At 41.6% G+C, this 12,019-nt stretch overlaps 1 protein-coding gene across 1 annotated transcript in view; it reads right to left on the reverse strand.

Annotated features, from left to right (window-relative positions):
* The window catches only part of ITPRID2 (ITPR interacting domain containing 2), a 40,237-nt gene that overhangs the window by 12,801 nt on the left and 15,417 nt on the right, over positions 1–12,019 (reverse strand). The window contains exons 10-12 of the mRNA XM_030952509.1: positions 10,964–11,036; positions 4,747–4,835; positions 459–1,682 (exon numbers count right to left, since the gene is read on the reverse strand). Coding sequence (XP_030808369.1) covers positions 459–1,682; positions 4,747–4,835; positions 10,964–11,036 — 1,386 coding nt within the window. The remainder of the gene's footprint in view (positions 1–458; positions 1,683–4,746; positions 4,836–10,963; positions 11,037–12,019) is intronic.

Raw genomic sequence — 12,019 nt, forward strand, 5'->3', positions numbered from 1 at the left:
ATGCAAAAAAGTGGAGCATTGAAAAGATGATCACAGAATCACAGAATATATTGATTGGAAGGGACCCACAAGGGTCATCAAAGTCCAACTCCTGGCCCTGCACAGGACAGCCCCAAGAGTGATTCCATGTGCCTGAGAGCATGGCCCAAGTGCCTCTTGAACTCCATCAGGCTTGGTGCTGTGAGGTGCTTCTGTGGGGAGCCTGTTCTAGTGCCCAACTGCCCTCTGGGTGGAAAACTTTTTCCTAATATCTATCCTAAAACTCCTACCTTTGAACACTTCAAACTTGCCTGTTTAAACAGAAGTTCCTAAAATAGTAGCAAATCAGACTTGAAAAAAATATCTTTTTTTCCTGATCTGTTAAACTACTCAAAGAATTATTCAGGTTATCACCTTGGTTTGGTAAGGATAAAATAAGGAGCCCCTTTGTCCAGGGGCAAAACCAGGCTTCCTCTTACCTGCGAGAGGTTCTGCAGAGAGTTTCTGATGTCATGGAGGACCCTGCGGAGCTGCATCTCCACAGTGGAGGGTGGGTTCATGGCAGGAGGACGATGAGGAACTCCATGCCTTGGAAAGAAGGGGCAGCTGAAGGGGGAAAGCATGGCACTGAAGGAAGAGCCAGAGATGCTTGGGACACTGTGGGTGCTGAGCGTCCTCATGTGCTCGCACAGCGGCCTGTCCTGCCACTCCGTGGGGAGGGAATGGAGGGAGCACGTGGACCGGGACATGGCTGCTGGCATGTGCAGGGGGCAGCTCTGTACCCTGGTGGGACTGAGCTCCTCAGACAGCCTGCTGGGCCCTGCCTGGGGCACCTCTTTCTTGGAGGACGAAGGCGCAATAAACAGTGTGGATTTGCACACAGGATGGCTGGAGGCTGCCTCCTCCTCACTTCTGTCATTCTCAGATGCTGCTTCCTTGTCGTCCTCCACTTGTGTGTACTTGTAGGTGAAAGAAGGAGGACTGCAGAGAGTCTCTTTTCCTGGAGTTAACTGAACATTCACAGAGGACACCACTTTCACTGGATTCAGCAATGCAGTTGGGAGAGACTGAGACCGCCTCAGAGGATAGCCCGATTCAGCAAACCAGAGTCTCTGCTTCCTCAGAAGATCTTTTGACTTAAGCAGAGTGCACCTGGCCTTGGAGTCAGGTGAGTTGATGATCCTCATCTCAGCTCTTTGCAAGGCAACCTGAACTCTGTCCACAGATGATGTGGAGGAGCCATCACCTTCCAGAGACTGCATCGACTTGAGGATATGGTGTGTGTGATACTGAGGAAACTCAAACACACTGCCTTCCTCCAGCAGGTCTGATTCCTTTTGCTCACTGGAAATGTCTTCCTCTTTAGAGCTGACCTCTCCTTGGACTGTCTCTGATATATGAGATGACTTGCTTTCTTGTCCTTGATTTTGTTCAGTTTTACAGTCACTAATTTTTCTGTCTTCACTCCTTCTGCTATCAGAAGATGCCCCTACCTTTCGTCTCTCTACTTGAGAGATAATATCCTCTTCATCATCGTCATAATCCTCCTCATCATCATCTTCCTCCTCCTCTTCCTCAAACTTCTCAAAACAGGGCAGTTCCTTGGCTATCGGTGTCTTCTGTTCCTCACTGTGTGATGTCACAGTTGTTTCACTGTCACAGCTGTCAGCACTGCTTCCCATGCCCTGCAAAGACTCCTGAACCTAGGAAAGATATGACAGAGCAAAGGAGTGAATGTACTGGACACTCAACTACTGCCTTCTCAAGAGTCAGGCCAAGAGTCCAAGAATACCTTCACAGGGCATTGGAGGGGGGAGCAGAAAGAATAATACACTTAGTGTGCAAGAAAAATGGCAAAGGAGAACAAAGAAATCATAGTATCAGATACATTAGGAGTACAGTGAAGTATGGCACCAAAAGGAGCTTTTTATTTTTCTAAAGAGAAAATTCTTCACACATTCCTTTGATTTGACAATAAATTCAATATTGTAAGAAGAACATAAGTGGCAAAGGAGTAAGAGCAAGAAGAATACAATGCTAGTATTTTAGGTAGTGATGACAAACAGATAGCTGGGTCATGGTACAAAGCATTTCCCATTTATAAAGGTTCACAACAGTGAAATGAAGGGTAGCATTAGGAAATGTATACACAGAAGTGAGGAGAATTGCAAACTGTAATGAAACTGTGTTACAGGACAACACCAAGAATGGGGAAGCCAGTCTGCCCATAAACTAAGCCTGTTTAAATAAAAAATCATTGAAGACTGAGAATATCACATCAGGATGTTAATCTCAGCTGGAGACCACATCCGGTACTATTAGCCCATCCCTCCTTTCTCCTGATACTTCTTCCCCTTTTCATTCTAAGTAACAGTTTAAACCAGAGTACATAAACAAGGGAGTTGCTAATTTAATAGGTAACAAATGGCAAGAAAAGCATTTAAGAGAAATGAAAAAGAAGAGCCCTATTCATTGTAAAGCATATTCTTGAAGCTGGACTGACTGACTGCTGTATTTACAAGTGCACAAGACATTTCCCTAAGAGTACGTGGTATAAAGTACACTCTTGGAAATCTACCATAGTTGTAATGAACCAGAAATTTTTCATAGATGCATGAACTAGAAATTTTCCTATCTCTACTTTCTGCAGTTCTTGATTCCATTAGGATATTAATTATTAGTTCCTTCTAAAGACATTATGTTTGTCAGGCAATAGTTCCTTCTCCAACCATCTAGAAGATTTCAGCCATGAATGTCATCTTCACAGTACATACCTAACATTGCACTCACTAGCACAGCCACAAATTATTATGCAAGAATGTACATGATCAGATGGTTTTCAAATTAAAGGTACTAAATGAGCAAAAGATTATAATGTTTAGGTGAAATCATACGGGCTACATGTGTGTCTATCTGTGTCCTAAATCCTCCATCACAATGTTCAACTATGAGTAAATCATAAGAACTTGGATAGAGAATTCTGGCTTCTTTGGTAACACAAAACCCCTCTGCAGAATACCCTATCTGAATATCAAAATCTCCCTCAGAAATCTTAATTATGGAAGTTCAGAGATGAAAGGCAATATGGTTCAAATTTTGAGTTCTCTTCTGAGTTTCAGAGGAAGGCTATGGGTGCTAGAGTCAATAATTTAACAGTAGATGGCACTAAATTACCATACTTTTAAGAAACAATATATACTCCTCCGTATCCCCTTCCTCTTTTCACAGGTTCTCTTCTGCAGCTGCCAAGTTCTCATTTCCCCTAGCTGCACCATTCACCCATATTTTCTGAATTCAGCTCAGCACTTGGTCAGAATTAAGGAGTGAAGGTGGCAGAGGAGAGCCTAGCAACTCCATGGCACAAATGTCATGCAGCCTCAATATACCTTTTCAAAACAGCAGTACAGAAAACAGAAATCTCTTCCCTTTACAGCCAACACAGATGAACTCCAGCAATATTCCAGGGTACTTAGCAGCAACATACTTTTAGTGGGCTCTTAATCAGGTTGCAACCAACATAAAGATCAGGAGTGACCAACTCTCCTCTGAGTCACCTTCTAACATGCCTGTCAACTTCAGTGCATTCACAGCTCTGTAGAGAGCTAACAAGTATGTCAGATGATTATGCTCTTTGCAGGAACTCAGGATCATTTTTCCCTTTATTCAGTATTACTCCCTTTCTTGCTCTTGGAAAGCATTAATCAGATGTTTAAGGGAGACAAAGACCAACATTGTCTTATCTTTTATTTTGGTACTCAGTTGAAGAACTACTAAATTGGAAAACCCAGAATTCCAGTACCAAAATGAAAAAGCAACATGATGCTTTTTCAACTGATGGATAAAGCGGGTAAAAACCTCTTCCTAGTAACTACCAAACAGCTTTTAAAATGCTTGGTGTGCCACAAGGGAGAAAAACATGGTAGCATAAGAAACAGGTCAGCAGATACAAGCTATAGAGATGGAATTGCTGGAGATACCCAGAATCCCATCTATTCCTTTGAGCTGTGGTCTAGGTCTCAGGAATAGCTGGCCTTGAGAGCAGGATCCAACTCAATGCTTTTCACTGGCTGACTGACAGGCCAATCAAATCATGGCTATTACTGTGTGAATGTTTTAGGAGAACCAGGAGAACAGCTCTCCAAAATACCAGATACAATGCTGTGCAAGCATGTGTATTGAGGACACACGTAAACACCAGGCTGGAACAAAAGTTTTCCCTAAGACATGAGGTCTCTGGTCAGCATCACAGCAATTTCTGGGACTAAGATCAAAGAAACTGGAACAAGAAAGAGCATGGAAGGTCAAGATCAACTAAAATTAGTCTATCTTCACAGTAAAGCTAGTGTGAAATTGTTTTCATTTTCTGTCAGTTGGTAATTAAAAAGAAAAGAAAAAAGAAAAAATGCAGGGGGTGGGGGAGAGAAGAACATGGGCAGTGGGAAGGCAAAAATGATAAAAAAATGAAATAATCAGCAGAATAGCTATAATCTTTCAAGACCTTAATCTCTACCCACCACTGAGAGGAATCAACAGTGAGAAAAGATACACCAGTAACAGCAAATAGAACATACTGAATTTAGACCTTATTCCAGTCCCAAGTATACTCAGATTAACCTACCAAAAAGACTTTCAAATCTGAGCACAGGGACTCGGCAGGTCCAGCTCTGAAAACTATGATTTTATAGATCTAGACTGACAGTCACAGTAGCAGTCAAACACTGTTTCACACTAATCAGGAGTATTTCAACCACAAGATGAGAACCTTACCTGAAGCTGACTGAATGGAGAACAGTCTGTAGAGTCCTCAGCAAAGCCACTGCTGTCAGAGTGCTGACTTGCTGTCCTTAAGAGTTGATCTGTTTGAAACAACCAAAACCCAACTGTAATTACTTTACAAATCACAGCCTTTCAAGACCAATCCCACTGAATACAAGCTTTCCTTTTACAGCAAAAAACCATGAAATGGGTAATACAATTGCTTTTCAGGTTCCATTCTGAACGAAACAGAGAAACAGCTTGTTTGTTTCAAGCAAAATCTCTCTCATCCAAACCCCTACTTGCGAAACTTCAAGCAACCATTTTTTACATTTTTCCTTCCTGTGCTGTGGAAAAAAAACTCTGCAGATATTGCCACTACTGGAGTTCTCCTTTCTCAAAACTGTATCGCTAATTAATTCACACACAGGCAGTGGAAGAGTTGCTTTTGAAGTTGAAAAGTACAGATTTGACACCTCTCCTGATCATGGAGATACTGAAGATTGCTGGTCTCCCACCAGCCTACACCACCCCACACACCCAAAAGGACAGCTTCTCATGGGAAGAGAGGGCCATGTGGAGGACTCTGACAACTGCTGGAGAGGATCCTCCACTGGGTTAGCAAGACAAATGCAGAACATCCCTTACACATCAATGGGCAATATGCCAAAGCACATTCCCAGTGCTCATTTTATACATGAGAGATAAGATCCTCCTGCTTTTTCCTTTCTACTCTCATTAGGTAAGCATTAAAATAGCCTAAAGAGGCTCTAAAACCCTAAGTGCTTCCCAGGAGTGATTTCCTCTGGTGCAAGCACTGCACTCATTAAGCAGCTTTGCAGGGAGATCTCAGCAAGCTCTGCAGCACACTATTGCATGTATATTTTTCCTGACTGGACACTGGAAGCACCCACCAAGTGCAATGTCTACCTTATGGCACCAGAAACATTCTACCCAGCCTGAGGTGGGCAACAACCTTATCTCACCTTTAGATCTCAGCAGAAGTATAACATCTTGGAGATGGGAAGTATCTACAATGGCCTGTAGCCCCAGTCCCCTGCCACCTTCTCCTCTGGAGCCTTAAGCAAGAGCTTGCTGCTGTCTCCTCAAAGGCTCAATGCAGAATTTTGCCCCAGTTAACTGTAGTCATATAATTAATCCCAGTTCACAGCTCAATGCATTGGCATGCATTATGAAAACTGTTGGATATTCACAACTAATTGTTTTTAGTATTAATTATGATAAGCATTTTACTAACACAGAAATAAGTTAGAGCCTGCACAGCCTGTGAACACCAGTAGAAGCAAACTGCCCACTAAGCTTCTGTATCAGTGATGTCACATAGCTTTTAGGGAGTGCCTTTCAAATTGTGCTGCTGCTCTGTTATCATGGTAGCCACAATATCCTGCGATGACAAACAACTTCTCTACCTCAAGACAGACATCCCCACCCAACTCCCAGTAAGGACAATGGAAATTACTTCCCTGAGAACTGGATCTTATTAACTGACTAATTCACTGAATACAGCTGAAAGAGCATGCCATGAACAGCTTGCCACTACAGCTGAAGCTGGGGGGAAGCTGTTACCTTCTTCATGGTGAATAGTTATCTAATTTTGTTGCCAGACATTCAGCCTCCTCTGTCTCTTTTCTTACCTGGTGAATTTTAATAGAGGAGGAAAAAAACCCAAAAACACTACTGGTGAAAGCCTTAGCCTCTCTTAGGGAAGAGATCAGATAGTTCAGATAAAGCAATTCACCAGCGCATGTTCATGAACTTCATTACAGTTCAATAGAACACTGACTTGCCCTTCTGCTTCCTTCTCAGTCAGTATTTCCTTTTCAGCTACAGAATGGAAAATTACATCTATGTTTTCTGAAACCAATTCTTGGGCTTCTCAGAGACACAGCACTAAAGTTAAAAACAGTCTTTCAGGTAATTTTCTATAGCATTGGTTATTTATGGACATGCTTTGACAGCTTCACAGGACAGACACCATCAGACAAGGGATCAGCCTAGAGCAGTCATTCACACTGGCCTCATTTATCCACGGCACAGTATGAATAGATTCAAACTGCCTTAGCTCAACCTAAGGAGACCTAGCCCCTTTCTACAGTTATCCCTTGCTTTCTGTGCTACAGAGCTGCTAGGATTTTTTAACATTTTAAAGCAAATAGGAAAAGACGTTTTCTGAGTAGTCATCTCCTGCCACACCTTACCCTGGTCCTTTGCAAGTTCTTAGGGTTCTCACAACACCACTATGATGTAAATGCAGTAAAAAATTATAAAGAGCTGGAATCTCTACTGAATCAGTAGTAAAATGACAAGGTTTGGTTCTGTAAAGACTGGAAATACCAACTAGTACACTGGGATATACAGGTACATAATGGTATCCACCCTCTTGACAAGACTGATCCAGCTATGTAGTCTGCTCTACAGCACCTGGATATCTCTCAGATTCAAGCAAATAAGGGGAAAATATAAAAACACTTCAAAAAAAGCTACAGAGTTACACTTGGCTCTTGACTAAAGGACCTCCTGGCAAAGGAGAATCTTAGTACAAGGAGTTTGCGATGAGATATGGGTCCCTGCTCTTCACCTTGAGCACAGAAAATTCAGCACCAAAGGCTGGTTTATAGGGGCCAGGCTGGGATCATCCCTTTCCCTGTGCAACCCCAGGAAGGCAAATATACCTTCTACAAAAAGGTACCACTGCACAACACTGATTTTGCCACTCAAAGATACTGTCAACACTACACACAGGAAATCTTCTGAACTACTGGGAGGAGGCCAGTGGCAGGATAATAATGAAAGTGTGGAAGAAGGAACCAGCTACAACAAACAAAACCACCAGGAACAATCAAACTCCCATCCCAGTTTAACAGAGCACAAATTAAAATGCTTCTTGGATTGTTGGTTTAAACTATGTAAAAAAAAATCCAAATATATTTGAGCACTGAATAGATGAAAAGAAAAATTAAGTATTCATAAATAAACTAAATAAACTGAAAATGTTCTAAACAAAGAACACATGATGAAGAATCAAGTCTGTGGTTTACAAAACGTGAGAGCAGAATCAGCAGAGCATCCCTGTCAGGGAAATGATTAGTTCATTTACTGTAACATAACAATGAGCTACCAGTGTCAGTCTCACCTCTTCTGTGTCACTCAACTGCTCACACAGAAGAGGAGAAGAAATATGTGGAAACTGTCCATAAAGTTTTAACATTTTTTTTCTTGTACCTGCACTATTGGAAAAGTTCTAATGCACTTTGTATTTTATAAGATAATCATTAAATTAACATTCCCAACTTAACGATGAGGTATTTAATTAAATATCAGTTAAATATCAGTTGTCTCTTCTTTGCATACTGATCACACCATGCACCCCTGCACTAACAAAACCAGCCCAATAGGGAGCCCTGCTGCAAAAACTCTCTGAGTCCCTGGGGGTTTCCTTGCATCTGGACACACAAGCACAGACTCCCACAAATACTAAATCTGTTCCAGATGTTTTCTTCTCACTCCCCCATCTCCAATCTCCTGTGGAGCTGCACCCACAGACAGCTATAAATACAATAATATATTAAGGACAGGAAGTGCTGATGATGTGCTTTCTTCCCTTTCAAGGATTAAACTTGCAAAACCAATAACCTTAATGCCTTAAAAGAAACAGGTCTGTGGCTACTCAAAATTTCACAGAGCCATGTTGATGCCAACAACCAGACATTCACAATTTGCAGTGTCTTGAGAATACTTTTTCCTCTGGGCATTGTACCTGTATTTGTCTTGCTTTTGGGGCATTTTTTAGAATGGAAGGTGCTGCTGTGTGATATGTCAGTAAGAATTTCGGGTTTGCACTAACAAACCTTTCTACCAGATAACTTTGCAATACACTTTTTTTATAGTGGACATTTAGCAGCGCTGTGTGTTTGCAAACTAGCTGAAGTTTTTCATTCTTTTGTTCCTAAAACAACTGAGATAAGAAACATGCTTTGATTAGAAGTCTAAACAACAGTAGACTGTGTCGTTCAACCATAATAGTCAACAGTCAGCCAGACTATTTCAGTAGGAAAGAGAATATATTTTTTTTTAAATTTGAATATTTCACTTCTTAATATGCCTTACAAATCGTTGTAAATTTCAGAGAAAGCATCCATAGCCCTCTGTGCAGATGTAAAATGACACTGCAAGGTTTCTAATAATCTGTACCAAAGAACACCAACCCTACTAATTGACAAAGAAATTCCACCACATAAAAAAAGAAGTACAGAAGTTTACCTTCGGGGAAGAATTCATCCGGAACAAATCTTTAGTTTATCTGTGCTTACACACCGAAGAGACAAAGCCACTGAAAAAGGTGGGCTTGTATAAGGATTGTCAACTGAAATCACACTGCAACAGAGGACCTGTGGTTGAATTTCATGCTGATCTCACCTCATGAGATTGCTAGCAAGAGTGGAATTTCACATTCAGACACAATGGCCAGCATTTTTAATAAGTGACCCCTAACTTTGGATACCTTCTAACTTGGTGAACACCCACCCTCTGAGAAAGCAGGCTGAAAGGCCTCTATGCTGTCTCACCTTGGACAACTTGCAAAAAAAAAAAGTTGGCTACAGTTTTTTCTACATTTTGGGTAAGTTCTCCATCAAATGTTCTCCCTCTTGGCAACTTGACTGAAATCCACACAGAACAAAGCCCTAAATTTTTTGCATCTCCCAGGTGAAATAAAATGCTGGTCTCAGACTAACTTTTAGCAAATGTGCAGGCATTGATACCCTTGTCGGTTAAGTCATAGAAAACTCAAGGCATTGCCAGCCTGTTAATAAAGTATCACCACTAATCTGTGTGAAGTGTATTCAGAAATAGGAGGAACATAGTGCCTGGGAAACATGACCCAGCCTGCCTCTGTCAGACTGAAGTCCCATTGCTAGAACTGTTGGTAGCTTTCAGCACTAGGAGTACACACAGGACCATCTCACTTTTCTTTCTAGCGTGGTGGAAGAAGGGGGTAAAATAACTACTGGGAGCAGAAAAGATGAAAAAATTTATTTTTTCTCCTCCCTGACTGCAGCTCCTGGTTCCTTAACTTGGTTTTCTCTGAAAAGCTCTCCCTGAAGCTAGAGAGGCCAGCAAACAGGAGACCTGCCCTACAAAGACTGCACTTCTTTTCATGTAGTCATGTAAAGCAGGTGGAGGAAGGAGGAAGCATGTAAGGAGGAAGTATTGGGAACAGTCAGAGATTCAGTTTCTGGCAATCCTTAGTGGCTCATGTTTGTACCAGAGGAAGTTTAGTGAGTACCAGGCTGTGGTTGTGCTCAGAACGCTGATGAACAAGTAGCACAAGCTATCACCAATAACCAGGCATTACTCTCCAACACTTAGTCCAGGGCACTCTCAACCACGTTCATGCAATTCAGCTGACAGGTCACACAACTGTCAATTCATTTGTGCAAATGCAAATAAGATGATGTGTGTTTCTTTAGACATGTTTTTCTGCCTCTCTTAAGTATCTAGAGATGCTATTCATGTTTCACCAAGAAATTCCACGCATCTAAGCACCTCCCTAAGTGCAACAAGCTCTAGTTCCTCTTTAATTAAATGTATCAACTAGAGAATGAACTTGCCCACACTGGGCAAAGTAACAATCACAAAAAAAACTTAAAAATCAGCTTTATCCCTCTCCCAAGCCATAAAACACTTAAATAAGAATTTGAGATGAAAGCACAAACTAAGTGAACCACAACAGCCAGTGCACAGCATTCTCCATGCGAGGGACTACAGTTTCCACGTGGGTGTAGAGACACTAGTTCTCTGTGCAAGCAGCCTGCAGACAGAGCAGTAGTGCATAGGAAAAAGCTGCATGTATCATGCAATTTAGGTTTAAAACAATGTAATTTCAGTTTAAATGGGTATCTTAAATTACAGGATCTACTAAGGAAAAAAAAAAATCCCACACAATCTGCATTAACATTTAAGGCCATCTGAACTACCATCAATTACACAAAAGTGAAAACAGTCAGTGAGGTTATAGGGCTGTTGTCTTGCCTGTAATTTGGTTGCCACTTTGTAGTAATGTTTTGTGATTTAGCTAAAAAAGAAACCCAGATCTTTTTTATTTCTAGAGAGAAAACAAACTTTAGAAGCTTAAAATATTGGAATCAGCCTTTCAGAGATGGAAGGACACAGCAGTCTGATGTCCTCACAGAAGCTGCAGTCTACTCACCTTTCCTTGACTTGGTCACTGCTAGCTGATGTGTAGCTGAAACGTGAGGTAGATCCCCCTCTGTACTCTGGATCTATCAGGAAGAGGAGATGAATATTTTGTCAGGCCAACTGGAATATATTCCTGTGCTTAGGAATGCCTAAGCTACACACACTGCACATACAGGAGGAGGTTTTGATGGGTTTTTCCTCCAACTGAACAGCCTATACTGGTAGAAGGAGCAAATTGTGATCTCCTTGAGCCACCTTTCAGTAGGCATTCAGCAATGCTCCTGGAGAACAGTGATCCTTGCACAGCACCTCCCATGCAGAGCACAGACCTCCCCCCGGTTACCCTCTGCACGCAAAAGACCTGGAAATCACATCCTGTGACAACACAGAGCTCTCAGTTCCTCTTTAACAAAACACTAAAATTACTGTGTGAAAACACCTCTGACCACCTTTACACTACTGTCTTTTTCCAGTCAGAACTCCTGGCCCTTCATTTGAATTTAAAGAACAAGTACAATACATTTTAAAAACTGTATGAGGAGGTCAGCACTCATGGATTGTCATCTGCTGCCCTACCAACTATTTCCTACAAGCCACCAGTCCTCCAGCAGAAGGACCCAGACCCAGCTAGAACCTATTCCAGGCTTCACCATGCCACTACTCATGGAAATAATGGCTATGTCTTCCAGCACAGAAAAGGAAGATAATGTATTCAGATCCACGCACGCTTCAACTGGGAAATGTAAAACTACATAAAAATGAATCCTTTCACTCAGTAACGTTGTGAAACACAGACTTATTAAGAAAGCAGTTCTCATGCAAATGTTCAAACAATGAAAAGAATATGCCTAAAACCTCAACAGGAAGGCCTTTGTTTGGTTCAAAACCTAGAATATGTTCTCTCTTTTTGCATGTGATCCAGAAAAAATCCTAATGGATCACATCCAAGTCTACATGCACAACCCCCCTGTCCAACTTTCCCCAACCCTTCCCTCCTACGGGCTGCCAGGCCAGTTTCAAAATTATAACACAATGAATTTACCTCAATTTTTAATCAACTTAAAAA

The sequence above is a fragment of the Camarhynchus parvulus genome, chromosome 7 (assembly GCF_901933205.1).
Source record: "Camarhynchus parvulus chromosome 7, STF_HiC, whole genome shotgun sequence".
NCBI lineage: Eukaryota > Metazoa > Chordata > Aves > Passeriformes > Thraupidae > Camarhynchus > Camarhynchus parvulus.